Source organism: Aulonocara stuartgranti (assembly GCF_965226115.1).
Source record: "Aulonocara stuartgranti genome assembly, chromosome: 20".
Lineage (NCBI taxonomy): Eukaryota > Metazoa > Chordata > Actinopteri > Cichliformes > Cichlidae > Aulonocara > Aulonocara stuartgranti.
This window is the reverse complement of record NC_138956.1, coordinates 5483605-5501529: the sequence shown is the minus strand read 5'-3', so window position 1 is coordinate 5501529 and position 17925 is coordinate 5483605. Positions and strand designations below refer to the sequence as shown.

Below are 17925 nucleotides of genomic sequence, written 5' to 3'. Positions count from 1 at the left end.
TCATGTCACTAGTGTAGCGCCAGTCGCACCATATGTCCAGGCTTGTGCCCATACTTTATTTATGTTATGGTGCACCTTGTAAACACCACACTCTCAGCAACCCACTTATTAATTACCTCGTGTTGACACCCATTTAATCTTTTTCTCTAAAAAGTGTTTATTACTTGCACTGGTGTGGCTGCCTGCCACCTGAGCTGGAGAGAAAACCCGGCAGAGAGCTGGAAACTGGCAGTTACTCAGCCTTAAGAGCAAATAAACAAACACAGATATACAGATAATTTTAAGGCAGTTCAGTGGTTCCCTAAATGTATGTGCGGACATTAGCTTTATATGAAACATACATGAAAAGGACTGAGCGAGATGCTCACAAACTGCTCGTCTGGGTAACCCTCTCACTGGGCAGCAAACATCCTCATTTGGCTGTCAGATATACATATAATTTGGTAGAGTTTTGTTTATTTAGTGGCAGAGATGATAAACAGAGTGACATTGTTTTTGGTTTTGGAAGACTATTTTCAGTGTTCACCACCATGTTTTTCCCTGTAGGCTGGTCTCTTGCTTTTACTGTCCTTTTCACAGTTTCTTTTTATAATGTTGAAAATATGCTTTTGGGCTTGCAGCTTTTTGCTTAGAAAAGCAGCAGGTTTTTGACTTTTCTGCTCTATATTTAAAATGACTAATCTGTTATCACAGTTGTTGATTTTCTTACCCACTAATGGTTTCAATACGAACGTGTGTACACACCTATTTTATCATCCGCTCTAGAAATCTTTTCACCTAATCATGCACTTTAGACAGTGACGCACAAGTCCAATAAAACAATGCCATTGACCCTGGACTGCCACGTCTAGGTGGCCCTGTCTTTTCCTCATCTTTCTCCCCCTATCCACTAGAGAGAAGTGTAATATTGTGCCATGCTTTTAATTGCAGAAATACATCCTTCCCCTCATTATGGGAAGCCGAGAGGACAAGGAGCATCTGCAGAGGATGGAAAGCAACATTGCGGCAATGAGTGGCACGCTGACACAGACAGGTGAAGATTAATATCTTCATCACTTTCTCCCTCCTTAACATTTTCCCTCATTTATCTGTCGCCAAAATCGGGGGCCCTGCGCGTTTTTAACAAATGACGCCGCTGTCATTTCGCTTTAATTTGAAATTGCTTGTTTACTGTCAGGCTCGGGCTCAATTAATTACGTTTCGCTGAAAAGCTCTTAACCTCGGAATATTAATGAGGAGTTGGGAAATGACAACTTTTCTTCCACCCCACCCATCCCGTCTCACTCCCCCCTTCCATCCATCTCTCCCCCACCCTTCCGCCCTGCACCAACCTCACCCCCATCCAAACCTCCATCGCCACCATCATCATCATCCACCCTCTTCCCCATAGGTGGGCATAAAGTTCATTTTAATTTTGTGCGCGCGTGTATGTGTCTGTTTGTGTTTGTGTGCATGATGTGCACGAGTCGCAGTGGCACTGTGTGGCGTCTGGGCTCAGCGCTGGGCCTGGTGTGATTAAGTGCATGGTGACAGGTGCGGCTCCCATGTTGGACAGGTGAGGAATCTCAACCTGGCTGTCAGACGTGGAGGGAGAGAAAGAAGCGGGGAGAGAGATGCTTTCCGTGCTCTTCGTCAGTATAATTAAAAATCCAGGGAGGCGTAAATGAGAGAGGCACTCTGAGAAACTTTGGTCTCGTTAGCAGTAGTGTTAAACTAGAGTGTGTTTTTCACCGGAAAGCTACCAATCCCCATTTCAGACAGGTGGCTCTGGCACACCGTATTGTTTGTTTTGTGTTAATGATAATAATTAAAAGGCATTTTATTTCCAAGGTGCCTTTTCAGATTCTTTAAATTAAACCAAATGTTCCGGAGTTCTAAAACATGCAAGGTTATAGGGTATTAAATGAAACATTAATGCCACTTCTTAAAAGAAAGTCGCACTGTTTAGGTAAGCTTTGTCTCAAATGTTATTTGGTAGGCCTTAATGAATTTTTTAAAATTCATATTTCATTTGTAAAACAGGTGTAAACCTTATATTATTAATCTATTAGTAAATTGTTTACGTCTCTCACTTGTTTTTCAGGCTCTATAGTGAGAGACCTGTGTTTATGTAGATTTTTTTTTTTTTAGCCTGAGAGACAAAGAGGGGCTGAACTTGATTATAAATACGATCTGATTATTTTAAATACAGACATCCTTTGTTTGATTTTCCCGTCATCTCCAAATGAAAACAAATCGAGAATCTGAGTTTATGGCTTCTGTCACGGACCAACGTAGTGCAGATGAAAATATGGCTGTTATCATTTTATCCAGTCACACCCATGCTATTGTTTTCTGGCTGGCAAAGGTAGGTGGAGGGCTGCAATTGTGTAGGATCGCGTGCAAGGTGTGCCGCCCTGAATCTGATTAACAAATATATGTTCTTTTATGGTCATTTTCTCCCAACTATGCAAACACATTTCCTCTGGCTACTTCACTGCCCATTCTTGCTCTACTTATCACTGATTGGAGATTTGCCAACTTGCAAACCCTGTTTTGTTTGCTACCAAAGACAGGATTTCTCAGTAAAAGTTTTTTTTTTTCCCCTCTCCCAGTGTGAAGGTGAGACTCTAAAGGGAGAGAAAAAAAACACAGGTCTTTTCTTCAGTCAATAGAGGGAACTAATTTGCTATGACTGCAGTAGCCACACTGCTATTGTAGTTAATGACTGTTGTAGTTAACAGTTGGGGAGAGGGGTTGCAATTACACTGAGAGTTTTCTCCCCCTGCTTTCTCTTTGTCTTCCTCTCCCTCTCGCTCCTCTCTGCACTGAGTAATAGCGACCGACTGCCTCGCCGCTGCCAATTGCTCGAACCTCCTTTTGTTAAAGTTCATGTGTTTCTCTAGTGCCAGGCGCAATGAGGTGATGTATCCTTTTGAATGGGGACTACATTAGTCTCTCTCGCCAGCCTCAGCTCAAGAGTAAGGGCCTTGACTCCCATTATGATTTGCCTACAACTTCACACAGACAATTAATGAATGGATCTTGGAACTACTTCAGCGCGCCCAGGCTGTAATGGAATTGTGCGGCTGTTTGGGCACTCTTTGTTGGTGGGAGCCATATTGGTGACCAGCTGGCCATTAAAGACAGAGACAGGCCTGGACATATGTAGTGTACATTATATTGAGGTATTTACTGAATAATTTACTGAATGCACAATGTGCATCCCTCTCACAGCAGCTGCAAGCACCACACATCATCTTGCCTCTGATTCTCTCTAACACAAATGCATGCACACACGCACACATCGCAGCTACAGCCTCCTTCTGATTCATGCCTGGCCAAAGTCATTGACTTTATTAATATTCCTGGCTTCATATCTGTGATAACTGGGAATACGAGTCTAAGCCATACAAAAGAGTCAACTTTCTGGAGAGACATTAAAAAGAGTTTAGCTGCGGATGGCTGAAAATGCAGTGGCGTTGGTAATTCGGGAGGCGCAGCATTACAGGCTGGCAGAGTGACCCACACATCTGGATAAGCTGTTTTGTGGTAAGGTGGAATCGCAGACTAATAGGGCAGCTCTCGGTTTAAAGTGCACACCCCGTCATAGTAACACCTTTTTAAGCACGGGTTGCCATACCATTTAATTTTATTGCCGTCTTTAGAAAGGTTGGTCGCCCTCTGGATTACAAAACTCACTGAAAAACTGAAACTGTTTGCACAAAAGTCTCCAGCCCCAACCGGCAGTCCTGCTCGAACTCGTATTCTGTAGAAAGCTTGAAAAGATCAAACGTTTAAGCACCCCACCTATATTGATACAACTCCACCCATTTAAACACAGGTGTCACTGCAAGATATTAGTGTCTTTGAAAGATCAAATATTTTGTCTGTGCTGGTTTTTCAAAAGAAGCCCAGCTCCAAAGCTAGGCGCTCTGTCTTTTGTCCTGGCCTGGGTTAATGTGAGAGCAGGGGTTCTTTACATCCCGTCCAGCCGGCTGCAGCACAGGCTTTTAACCATTGGCCTGACAACCTCAGCAGTGGACCGCCACAATATCTGTTGATGTTAATCCTATTAGGCTTGATTTAACACTTTACACGCCCATGATTTATATGAATGTTTATTGGTTTTCTGTAATATAATCAGCTCGGGGAAACTTAATGCATTGTTTGGTAATACACGCGTGACTGGAAGCAGGGGCAACAAACTGTGCCTGGTGTTATTTGAAATCATACACCTTCCTCCAACACCAACACTTGAACTAATTCAATCTTCAAAGTCAATGGAAAAAGAACAATATTTATTAGGATTAGGGGGGACATTTTGTCTGGCAGCCTCCTCCCAAATGAGAGCCTTGTTTTTTTCCTTTGTTGATCGTTTGAGGATTTAAAGATGCATTAGAAGGCAGTGTCTGGGTGGATAATGGAAGGTTAGAGACTGTTATTTGATTTAAGTTCAGACACTAGAGATTAATACCTCCATCCTATGTGCCCCCTCCTTCCCACTATCTACCCCCGACGCCTCGGACCAAAAAGCTGCGACTAAAGTTACCCGGTATTAGCTTTGATTACAATTCTCAGAGGGCCGCTTTGATCAGTGACTCGAGTCTCATCGGTTCTGTCATTGTGGAAAGAAAACAGTTGTTTTGTATCAATTAAATAACTTCATCATAAAACATAAAGCTGCGCGTCTTTTTTTTTCTTTCTTTCTTTTTTAAAAGACTAACTTGAATCACTTTGTCATCTCTTACTCTGCTTGTTCTTCACAGTCAGCCAGCTGCAGCAGACCCTGCTCTCTATCCAGGAGGTGCTGGTCCAGCAGCAGCAGAAAATCCAGGACCTCTCCCAGGAACTAGCTGCATCACAGGTGGGTAGCAGTTTATCAGGAACTCTGTATCCTTCACTTGACAGCCCCAGCAATTTGTTAGAAGACCACCAATACTGAGGTAGAAATCTGGCGTTGTACCTGATAGCGTCGTGTTCCTCTTTTGCCGGTTTTACTGGTCAGCTTTTAGAACACGTACTACATAAAGCTGTGGCCAGTTTAGAATTAAACTAAGTTAAATCTTAATCTGTCCATTCATTAAAGCATGAAAGTTTTTATTCATTACATGTTTATTGTGGACTAACATCGGTGTAATGAAACAACTTTGCGGTGCTGACAGTAAGCGAGGCCACGCTGCAGTTTGGACACCTTTTTAAAGGTCCGTTATTTTGTGATTGATGTTTTTGAGGAAAGCTAGACGGGCAGTAACTTTGGAATTGCAGAAGAGCTCGGTAAACGTGAGGTTGCAGCTCAAAATCTCCAGATTGATGAGGAGAGGGAGGAGGTTTTCTCGAGGCCTCTGTGTACTAAAATCTTTGAGTCATAACTACCCAAGACAGACAGCCTTATTATACTGTATATCATCAGAACACAAGCTACAAAAAAATAAGGTGCAGCTCATCATGGGACCATAATCTTTAACCATATCGTTCCTCTTTGCCTTGATTTTTATAGTCGCTGTCCATAATCTCCTCAGAATTGTAAGTGTTTAGGAGAATCGGATTGAGTGATTGTTCTAAAACTTATGTGCAGGGATGAAATGTTGCTTGCTTTTTATAACGGCGCTCATAAATTGCTTTATGATCTCTGGGCTCTAAAAATTGCCTTGGAAGAGACAATCTTAGACAATGTTTTATGTCCACAGCTTGTTAAGCACATGGGTGTGTAACTGAAGCATCTGGATATGGCAGGAAAACATATGTGGACACATCTGCTTCGGCACAAACAAGGAGGAAAAATATGGATAACTTCCCTGGACGGGGTTCATCAAAAACTGAAGACTCAGAGCTCTTTTTTGTTCTTTCAGGATCTGAGCTGCACATTGTCTCTGTGTAGCGTAGAACGAACACATTGATGGACTAAATCAGCATGTATGATGGGACCTGTGATCTGATTTGATCCCACGCTGAGCTGAAACAGAACTATCTAAGATAGCGTACAGGAGGCCCCGTTTAAACAATGAGTTTCTTCCGGCACAAAGCAGTGTTATTTATTTTATTTATCTCTAAATCACAGATTGGATTAAAAAGTGTCCCCTTCATTTGCTATGAGTGCCTTGTTGGACAGCAGTAGTGTATAAAAAGTATATTTCCCATCAAAACACCCATTAAACAAATCATAAACTCTGCTTTATAGTTATAGTGTTGATCTTAAATTTTCCCTGCGAGTCGGCACGAGGCCCCTCTGTTGTCTCAGGCCGCGGGGGGAAATTGGAAAATTGTTTTCAGGTCCGGCATTTTTGATGAGAAACACATGTTGGAGCTGGGGAGCTACTTATCATTCACCGTTTGTGGCTTTCAGGGTTTGCTTCACCACACTGCTCAAAGCGCGCCACGCTTAGCAATTATACCTCTCAACGCGGAAATGTGCCTTTAACCCAAAACACATGGAGACTTCTGTTTCCTCAGCTGCTAAGTAAACATTTCTCGTAGTCTGAAACCGCTCAATTGCGGAGCGCGTCTACTGTCCCTAAACTGGGGACCTCATTATGGAAGTGAGTTTAAATACTCTCGCACACACACACACACAACATAGGCTGATTCTGCACATTTCCAGGCTTGAAAGCCTGGGACAGTTTCCCTCTTTTTCACTTTTCTCTCCGTTAAAATGATCCTGTAAAGACATGCTGTTCTATTCTACTTCTGCTGTTAAGCATAGATTTGCCTCAGGATGATTCATCCCTGATGTTAAACAGCCAAGTCTATTTCTGCTCTATTATCATTACAAATCTGCCTGTTAACTGTGTTTGCCCTGCTGTCTCAACTCACTGATGGCTCTCTTTATTAGTGGATACTACATAGAAGATTAGAAACCGTCTCTTTGGCTTGCGTAAGACGAACTGCCAGTAGGAAAGTGCATAAATAGAGTGAAATCAATTGCACTGTACCAGTGTTTCCACTCAAAAACACTCCTCTGGGGAGTTCCTTTTGAAGCTAATTCCATCATAAATATACATGTGTTACAAGAAAACACACTGTCTGCCGGCGGAATAACTGTGAATTAATTTGCCTTCAGACACTCTTAAACAAGGCTTGTTAAAGATCTTATCTTGTTGCTAATGGTCCACAGGCATTTATCTTCATTTAGCCAGATGCGCTGCCATCCTTGGGTGCTGCTAGATTTGGTCTTTTTTTTTTCTTTGCTTGTAATATATATTTTTCTTTTTTCCCCCTCTTTTTCCTGAAGCACTTAGTTAACCAGCAGACCCCATCACACGCACGCATCCACCCGAGACACATTAGTTACACGGCTTTTAAACCAGTTAGAGGAAATCTTTACTTTGAGCAGTATTTACACAGTAAAAGAAACCGCATCCATCCAGCACAGAGGCGGTTGATAATTTAATAGGTGGCACCTCCCTGCTAGATTGACTTTGCGTTATTTGGGTTTTGGTTGCTGGGTTTATTTGTTTTTTGGTTGTTTGTTTTTATGCTCTTTGCGATTTAAAGAGCCAAGTGGAGAATTATGTTCTCCAGTCCTTAGGCCACACAGAGCCCTGCACCTGTACACCAGGAAGTGCAGTAAAAGTCAAACATGAGGGGGGAGGGGATGCACAGGCATAGCTCTGAAGATTTGTTTTAGCATACAAAGCAAAACTCTAGAAATGGAGCTCTGAATACAAGGCTATGGTAGTAGTTTAGCAAATCATGTATTTGTGTTGATGAAGTGAACTGAAAAAAAATTAAAAATATGAATTATTTACCTAGAGGTATCCAATCCATGTCCCCATACTAGGAACCAAAATCTAATTTTGGATGCATCTCTTTATAGTGACAGAGGAGTCAGTATCCGAATCTCAAAATATATATGTAAATATGGTATATAAGTGTATACAGTTCAAAACAAAACACAAGGACGCATGCATTTGCATAAGAAAAGCATTTCAACAAAAGCAACATATATCAAAGTACATTTAAAAATGAATAACATAGGCAAAAAAACCCACGGCTGCCGTGGTGTATAATAGCGCACAGGTCGGATTCTGCACTGTAATGGCTGGAAAGAGCTGGAAGTGTCTCTTAAAAGATGCTTTTGTAATCAAAGCTGCTGAGAAATTGCAGCGGTTAAATATTTTGATCAGCAGTTTGTTAAAACATCACAACTGACACAGTCGTGCGGTCTATTGGACATGTGTCAGCACTTCAGGTGGGGCTTTTAAAGCGAGGCGTACTTCAATTCTCTGCAGTCACTGATACCCCCACCACTCAGCCTCCATCCAAACACCCAGTGCACTTAACACACGATTCTTACACAATGTGTGTGTGTATATATATATATACTGACATAATGTATCTCAGAGCTGAAATCCAGCCCTGGCCCAACATTTAATTAGGTTTCTTCAGACTTAATAAGACATATGTCAGAGTTAGTGTTGTGTGACAAGCCTTGATGTGAGATATTATATGGCGCTGCTCTGTAGATAATGCATATTATGTATGTAGCTGGTGGTTAACAAGTCTGCTCTAAAGCCTTCTTTTCTAATGTTATGTGACATAAGTATATAGAAATCATTACAATTCACTTATTCGGAGTAATCGGCCCTTTTTCTTCAGTTGATTCTGCGCCTTGGAAATCTTTTAGCTCAGCCTACACAGCAATTAATTTTTTTCCCATCATAAAATGAGAGAGAAGCAGAATTCAGCCTTATTATACGGGTGCCTTGGGGAGGCGAGGGATTAAGATGGTTCTAATGAGGTGACGGCTGTAATAAGAGTGTCTTCAGCAGGCCTCCAATGCACCACCTCTAAAACACGACTCCTTATCAGCAAGGTTTAGGAGCGATAAGAGCCCCCCCCCCCCCAAAAAAACCCCCTCTTTCCCACTCGCCTCCTTTTCTGTCTCCCTTCACTTCTCCTCCTCTGCCTCCTTCCATCCACTGTAAATGAGTCTGATCCCTTTCAGATGTGATTCAATTAATTTCTCTTAGATTTAATTACAAGCGAAAGAGTCCAAGTTATCCCTCTCCCCTCGATAGGGGGTCCACGCTTCCTAACAAGCTTCCTCTGGTGAGTCAGGAGAGTCTTAATTACAGTTTTTACTTTTCTTTTATCCCACTTTTTCCCTTGTCTGCTCCTTCTACTCCCTCTGGTCTTGCCAGTTTATCCTCACGCATGTTTGTATTTTGTGTGCAGGACTAGACTAAGAATGGTTAGCAGTTATCTACTTAACACCTTGCAAAACATTTTCATGGTTAGATAATCGAGTCTCGCCGCAGGCTACGTACATCTGTGCGCAGTTCTTCCAAAGAATGACATTTCCTTTTCAGGTAGCTTTATTTGAATAGTTTTGAAGGGCAGTGTAAAAATTTATGGACTTCTGTGTAACAAATGTTTTTGTTTTGTTTTCCCGCTCCTGCCTTGTAAATCATTATTTGATGCCTTCTGAAGACTCACTTTTTTTCCTTTTTTCTTTTTTTTAACATGCATAACCCACTGAAAACATCGGTTTCAGGTGCAAGCAGGCAGGGCCTGCAGGTTCTTCCTCATTTCCATGTTTGTTGTTCAGTTAGTAGTTTTATCATTCCAGGCCTTTATCAAAACTCCCTATTTTACAGCTGTCTCAGTCAAAGTCCAGCTTGTTCCTTAAAAAAAATTGCTGCAGAGACAGATTTTCAGCAGCAATTTGCCATTCAAATACTTTTCCATTATACCCTTTAACATTTCATGCTGCACCAATGCCCGTGTATGGCTACACACGCCTTTGATAAAAGACAAAAAGGACAAAACAAACTGCTAAGCTTTGGTCTGCCTCCATGAATGTGGCTATTGTTCAAGATAGTCATTATCCAAAACACAACACACTGGCCTAATCTTTTCTAGATAGTATGGAAAATTATGTAAAAACAGCATGATTCACACTCACTGGACTTTCTGACGCCATAAAGGTGGATACAGTGAGATTGTTTGTCCTTTTTTGTCATCGCCGGCAGTAGGCAGTTGTGAGGTTGTTATGGTGACGGATGACCTGACTACACACAAACATGTGGCTTTTAGCATTTGCATCTACCATGTTTGTTTACCAGCCGGCCTTTTTTTTTTTTTTTTTTTTTTTTTTTAAAGAACCTTTTTTATTAACTCATATCGTTGAAATCAATCATAGAGGAGCTGTTGAAAGTCCTACAGAAAGCTCAATTGTGCTGAAACCCTGAACAGTGCTCGTGTGTGTGTTTTTGACAGTTGTGCGTGTTTCACTTGTATTTTTCCTACAGGCCTCGTCCTCAACGAGCCGCATCCTGGACAGCCAAACAGTAGGAGAGCTGAAGGCTGAGATCATCTCTTTGAAGGGCTTACTGCTCAGCAGGTAACAAAGTTATCCTGACCCCTGTCACATGAAACAGGCCAGGTGTGCGCGTGTGTGTGTGTGCATTGAAAGGCTTAGGACTTGGTGTTTTTTTTGCACATTTGAGTTCCTTAATGCAGTCCATTTGAACTGTGTGACAGTGTAAAACTGGGACAAAGCACCATCAGCATGATATGCAATTTGATTCATAAAACAACTCATTTGTTAGCATGTGGTAGCTCTTATTCAGATGTGATTTTTGACAGCACTAGGGGTGGGTTTTGATGATCGATTTATCGATTAAAATCGATTCTGGCTCAGATAACGTGATATCGATTCATTAAAATCCTGAATCGATTTTTTAATATAAATTTATTTTGCCCTAAACGCCAGAATCTCAGGTGAAACCTCACAAAATTTCAACAACCACCAAACAGCTAAAACAGTGAATAAGAGCAGGAACACGGATTCTGCACATAAATGTAAACACAAAGCTCGGACCCACCGACGGATCAGAATCAGTGAGATGTCGCCTTTCTCACGGTTGGGGCTGAAAGCCGACAGCTCGCTGATTCTGATGTTTCGGCGGGTCCGCGCTTTGTGTTTACGCCCTTTTTGCGCTGATTCTAAAGCTGTTAGTTTGATCTCTCTCCAAACAATATTGACCGAACCAGCAGCAAAAGAAGATCCAAACTACGCTTCACATAAACATCGTCATGGATTCCCTCTGACTTTTGCTGTTTTGCTTCCAACATGATAAAATCACACGTCATGCACAGCTCTCTCTCTCTTGCTCTCTCTGTACTTCAAGAACAGTTTCCTGTCTAAAAATCTGTTTTCTGTATTATTCGCTTGCTTGTTACGCTCAAATCTACCGTTATTTGCAGCGCTGTCGGCCGCTGTTTTTTTTCCCTTTTACTTACTTCCAAAAAGAAAACCTAATTTCTGCTGTTCAATGGGCTACTGAACAAATTGAAACTTTTTAAAATTATGCAAAATGCAAAACGCCGTGTCTCTACTAAAACCGCTGTAACTTCAGAGGTAATGTTCATATGTTGATTAATGGTTTTCTTTCGTTTTTGATGTACTGCAGAGTATTTTTATAAAATCCCAGGCCAGGAAAATCACCTTCATGTTTTTCTGTGTTTTATCTTCAGCTACTTTGACACAAAGGCTTCTGCTGTGATGCTCACACCTTTTATAAAGTCTTGCGAGTGTCAGCTTCCTTTTTATAGATACAAAAAAATGTAAATGTACTGATCTTAATTAGAATATTTCTGACTGTCTGAGGCAAAATTTCCCAGATACAAATCGAATTGAATCGAATCGTTTCGGGACCTTGTGAATCGGAATCGAATCGATTCTAGAAATCAGTGACAATACCCAGCCCTAGATGGCGTCTTTTACACCACACATTAAATCAAATTTAAACTGCCTATCCAACACCTTAAGTTTACACCTGCACCTGGTTATTTCATTTCATTGAAACTTGTTTTGGTTTGTGTAGAGTTAATAGAAGCTACTGACACATTATAATATATATTTTTAAACGTGTATTTCTAATGCAACACCTAGCAGCAATTGTATCATATTTGCAGATGTTGTACATTAACTTTGAGCGTGACAGTTATTTGGTGACTATTAAACATACCTTGACAAATTTACATTCAGTGAACAGTGATCTGTTGTCATCACATCACTAAAGCCTGTTTGCTGAGTAAGGCTGTGAGATACGGTTGTTAATGTTAGTGGACCAAAACTCAAAGTCCATATTTTGTCCCTGGAGGTCTGAGTTTACACTCTCAGAAAGCGTGCAACTATAAAGCTCTTTTGCAATCATTGCACACTCATCAAAAGCTCTTACCAAAACTAAAATTTTAACACCTTTTTAATTTTAAAACCTGCCTGGTGTAAATTTAGCTGATATCTACTACAAGTTTGTCACGTTGAGCAGCAGTTGACTGCTCCCAAACGCTGCTGCACATTTGGAATACATGCAAGATCTGTGTTTCTATGCCAGAACAACACGCCAGGCGTGCTCCCCCAGACACTTCATGACCTTGTATTAGACCCCTGACAGACTGACCCTAGGGGATGATTTCACAGTTCAGTGACAGAAAAACTGGAGAGCCTGCTTCAAGGTGGCGTTCTAACCTGATGGGCTTGTGCAGTATTTTTTTTGTTTGTTTTCTTTAAGACAAAAAATTGGAACTCACACCTTTGTTCTAAACTACTTTAGATTACCTGAAGGTTTGTGTACTAATACATAAGAAAACAAGAGAACACACGATAATCACATCAGTCTTTATTATAACATTTCGTGACTTGGGTGGGCCAGTTAACATACATCAGGCATCAACTGGTGTTAGTAACAAAGGTGACCATTAATATACTCCAGTTGATCTGATGCAGCTTCATAAAAAAAATCATATTCATTTTTTACAAAGTAAATAAGATTGTAAAAACTGAGAAAATCTCCTAATCCAGATGGAACCCGACTTTTTAGGCCAACATTTATACTGATACAGAGTAAAACCATTCTGATAATATCGATACGATGGCTCATATTGCTTTTTTGTGAAAAGAGTTGATGATTATAATGCTTTAGCAAGGTCATTTGAAAACTAGTCGGCTACCAGTACTGAGAGGATGTTGCTTCACTCTGCAGCGCAGTCTTGTCAGCTGTGATGTCACTCTGCTGCATTCAGCACTGACAGCATTATAAACAATAGACTTGGAGCTACTCTGTTGGACAGACTGTGCAATGCTATAAACTTTGAAAATTACTTAACTGCAAAGTCTAGATGTACCTATAGTGTGATGGTTAATAATAAAAAAATGTGCAAGGCCTTTTCTGTGAGCGTGGTGATAGACGTCCCCTCTTTCTTTTCAGCTTTGTTCCGCAATCTAGTCAGCCGCAGCCCAGCTCAGTCAGGCCCATTAGCATGCATGATTATGTATTAGTGTCTATAATGAAGCCTGAAGTAAGAGTGTACATCAGAAAACCTGCGAGGACGAAAATTGCCTCAGTACTGTGTAGTTGAGCTTGTTTTCTTCCCCTCATACATTCTAATCAGTAATAATCCCTTTGTCATTTGCTTTCTTGACTTCATCCTGACTGTCACAATGAGTTTTCTGGCAAAGGATTGAATTACAAAATAAAGGCTCCGTATCACCATCTGTCTCCAAACTTGTTCCTTTCCTGTTCAAATGATCCAAAACGTCTCCAAACTGTTTTTTTAAGCACCAAGAAGTGCTGAAACCCATTCAACATTGTCTTTTTGATCTTAAAAGCTGCAGTGGGTGTAATTAAAAAATCTTAGAGCATCTTTACCAGGTGTGATGAACATCTGGCTGTTTCGGGGGGAAGAGAAAAAAACATTTTCTCTGTTGTAATTATGAGAATTACATAGGGTGGTTAGTGTGCGGCTGCATGCTAAAATGCAAAAAAGTGTTGAGACGTGAGCTTGGTTGGAAAGTTATACATGGTTTTGTGGTCATATTAGGTCCAAATATGGTTGTTTACATCGTGGGAAAGCTCTTTTCACGTCTTTTGTTCACAGCGAGGTTTGTGATGAAGTTGCAATCAGGCCTAATTCTGTTCAACACTGTTGTCTGTCACCCTTTACAGGAAACAGTTCCCCTCCACTCCCTCTGTTCCTAAGATCCCCTCATGGCAGATCCCCCTGAAGCCACCTGCAGCATCTAGCACACCGTCCATTAGCCACACCAACAGCAGCAGTGACATCTCCCCTCTCAGCAACGAGTCCACCACCTCCTCCCCCGTCAAAAATGGACTCCACAGCCCCCAGGATGCACTGGGAGGGCCCGATGGAGCCCATGGTATCAATGGAGATATTTGCACCGTGGGCCTGGGCACAGCGCTGCCCCTCGACCAGGTTCGCATGGAGGTGCAGGGAGAGGAGGAGAGGAAAGATGAAGATGAAGATGATGTCAGCCATGTAGAAGAAGAAGAAGAAGAGGAGGAGGAGGGTGGTCTAAGCATGCAGACAGAGGACCGGCGAGGTGGGGACGGACAGATTAATGAACAGGTAGACAAACTGAGGCGGCCCGAAGGTGCCAGCAACGAGAGCGAAGTCGATTAGACCAACATAAGAGTACAAAAACACTTCAGAAGACCACCTCTCATCCCTGCTGATAGCTTTGTTTCTCGCTGCTCTCACATACAGGTTTTTCTTGCTTTCTTTCTTTTTTTTGTGAGTTTCCACTTGCTTTTGTCACATCATAACGTTGAGCAGAAGGAGGAGTAGGAGTGCAAGTATAAGAAGAGCCAGACCTGTGTGATGACACACAGGTTACCACATTTTACTTTTCTTCAAACTAAATGACTGTATCCCGAGCCAAGCACTATGTTGTGATGTTTCTTTGAAAGGACAAGTGACAAGCAGCAGTCAAATCAGAATGACTTTTATCAGCCTTTGTGCAGTACTAACCATGTGTGACTTACTGCCTTTAATTTCCATGATTTGATCAGATAATCCTCAGCTTTGCCTCGGTGTCCTTGTGATTGTACTAAGACTCAGACCAAAGAGGCAGCGCCGCACACAATATGTCTGCTGTACAGCGCATCTGCGGGTCAGGAATCATAAGGTGGTGCTTGAGTCTCGGTGTTACCGTGAGGTTCCAGTGGAGCATTAGCAGAGTTTGTCTCACTGTTGATGGGAATAGGAGAGGACAAGCTCTTCCAGGGCCGGAGCTTTTAGCCTCTTTTATGTGTCCTTTCGCATTGGTGTCAGTCTGTCAATAATTTACAAGGCCAGCAGGGTGGCATTTGGGTGAAATAAAACCCCTGAAATTCGAGATTAGAATGTGATGACGGGCTTTGTTCCATGCCGGTGTCAGAGTGCTCATACGCTCAAAGGAGGGGAAGATAAATGTTTTTTTTCTCTCTCCCTCTCTCTCTCTCTCTCCCCCCACTTTCGTTTTTCACTGTGGGCTGAATTGTGCATCTTTGCGAGCCGTGTTTGCGGGAGAAAAACCGAAGGCTGTCTGCTGAGCTGTATCTGTGTCTCCAGCAGGGCAGCTGATTTGGTTTGTGAAGTATGTTAATAATCAAATGATCAACAAATAACAGATGTATTAGTTCATGCAGCTTGAAATGTCAAGGAGGCTAAAAGCGGAAATCTAATACAGAAAGCCCAGTTGCATTGTATTATTTTCTGTGACAAACCCTCCGGTCCAAATTATGTAGGGCCTCCTACAGTGAGTAATCTTTACAGAAAACGGCACCAATATTTTGTAATTAAGCTGCAGTAAGACAACGAGCGCTGCCACAGATGGAAGTTGCAGAACTCGTATCACTTTTTCTTTCTCAGTGTGGAGGTGGATGGGGGAAGTAAAAGAAAATTGCCCCATGATTGAAAAGGAAAGTAATAAATGAATACTTGACTTATTGAATTACTCACTCCGTCTCTAGCTAACAAGAAGAGTCCATGAGTGAGAAGAAGGGATATCAGCTTGTGCCATTTCCACTTCCAACACATGGCCTCCATTGGGACACAGAAAAGGTGGAGGGGACACTGCACATTTCTGAGATCCTGTCCTGGCCTGCAGATTGTATGTTTAGTGATTTGAATTGACATTAAGCTTAACAGGAAACATTGCAGTTAAGGTTGTTTTGTTTTGTTTCCTTTTGTGTGTACGTGTACTCAGTATGCCTCAGAACCACTGTAGTTTCAGTGACGGGTCCTTTCCCTGTAACTTACTGAATAAACACTGTCTTCACTGCAGTTCTAACTGTAATAAATTTGATTTATCTCAACAAGAATCTCCTATATTTATTTTAAAACCATCAGTGCACGCAGAACACACTTCGCTGCACTTTAGTATTAAAAAGCAACTGTAGAATTATAGATTATACTTATTGCAAAATTGTTATCAAGCTCAAGTTACACAGAACTTGCCCTTTAGGTCTTCAATTTTTGCTGCTTTTAATAGTCTGGGAGATTAAATGGATTAATATGTTCAGTTGCAGATCAGGTAGCAATTATTTTTGTATGTTTTTCTTATATCCATGATTTTTTTTCTGTTTGATTTGAAATATTTTGAGACTTTTAGCCACACCAGAATCTCTGTATATCAGTTTTTTAGACTTTCTTTTTTTTCTTTTGGGGTGTGGTTTCCTTTCATAACCAGCTGTAATCTGTTTGTAACTCCAGCACCAGTCAAGCATGTATACTGTAAGTACATATTCCTCTACTCTAGTTAATTTTCAGAAAGCATGACATAGCAGGGACTTTTTTTTTCAGCTTTCTCTCCAGAAATGAGTGGACGCGGCTATACATTAAATAGGTGAAGGTTTGTTTATTTCTACAGATGAGTCATTAGTGCCTTTCCTATGGTTTTCAGTATTGTGTGCCCTGGTTTATTACTCAGTTTTCAATTCAGTGAATATGACACTTTTATTTTGCTATCATTTTTTAGTCAAAAACTTTATTTACTTACTTACCAAACACACAGCCAATAAATATAAAAAGCAGAAAATCCTTTAACTTATTATACACATTGTAAAAACAAACAGCAAAGCACTCCAACCACCTATATTGATACTTGCCCAATCTCGTTGACATCAAACGGTGCAGAAAAGTTCAGAGCCCAGTTCAGAGGGGTCGATTGAGTTCACCACCACTACTGGCCAAAACCAGCCCTCCATTGTGGGTGGTATGGCATGTCCCCCCACCTGGAGGTCAAGGGTTTCAGAATCCCCTTTCTAACAATATAAACTAATATTGCAACCAGTTTGGCAATATATTGATAACAGTAAATTTTGATTATTCTTAATGGTCTGGGTGTTCTACAAAAAGTCTAATTTCCTTTTCCGAGACTAGGCTGTATGTGAAAGATGGAAAAACCCACTGTGATGATGCTCATTGTTTTTTAAAGCCCCCCTTTTTTTGTTTTTGTTTTTTATTATTGCCACCACCATCATGGGTTTTTGTAATCAGAGGTTATAAAAAGAGCACAAACACGACAAAGAAGTCTGCAGCAGTGAAAGTCCATCCACGTGTCAGTCAAAGTGGCCACGCCTGTAACTTTAAAACTTGTTATGAAAAATGACCCCATGTACAGTTGTCATGATGGAGGAAATTTGCTGTAGAGAAAATATTTTTGGATCTGGATGCAAGCAGTTTTATTTCCGCTGTTAAGTTGGGCATTTTAACACATGGCTTGACTCACTTTTGGAGCCAGACTCAAGGAACTGCAGATTTTGGCCCTTTTTTTCAGTCCTGGAGGTTGCTGCATGATGACCGCAGAGTTTGTTACCACACAGTAAGTCTTGAGAGGATTTCAAGATCAGAGCAAAAACGGGCCACAAAATGCCAGGGATGACCTGAGGTAACACCGGAGGAGGCGAGTTCTGTTATCTAAAACCATAAAGGTTTATTTTAGCAGATCTGCGCGCTCAGCTTTACGCTGTCAGATTAAACCAAGAGGTTTTCCATATGTTGTTATTCCTTGTCAAAACCTGGTGCCTACATTACCTACACTGCAAATCATCAGCAGACACCATAGCTGGCATTAAGAGTGTGTAAGTAGTGGCTAATGTAGACTTGACTTGCTGTGCTATCATCACATTTCATGCTGCTTCCTCTGGAGCTTCA

The 17925-nt window shown here is 41.3% G+C and overlaps 1 protein-coding gene across 1 annotated transcript in view; it reads left to right on the top strand.

Annotated features, from left to right (window-relative positions):
- pex14 (peroxisomal biogenesis factor 14) overlaps positions 1 to 16091 on the top strand; it is a 45268-nt gene extending 29177 nt beyond the window's left edge. The window contains exons 6-9 of the mRNA XM_082518423.1: positions 931 to 1033; positions 4749 to 4846; positions 10233 to 10324; positions 13935 to 16091. Coding sequence (XP_082374549.1) covers positions 931 to 1033; positions 4749 to 4846; positions 10233 to 10324; positions 13935 to 14409 — 768 coding nt within the window. The 3' untranslated portion in view covers positions 14410 to 16091. The remainder of the gene's footprint in view (positions 1 to 930; positions 1034 to 4748; positions 4847 to 10232; positions 10325 to 13934) is intronic.
- Positions 16092 to 17925: the final 1834 nt, after the last annotated feature.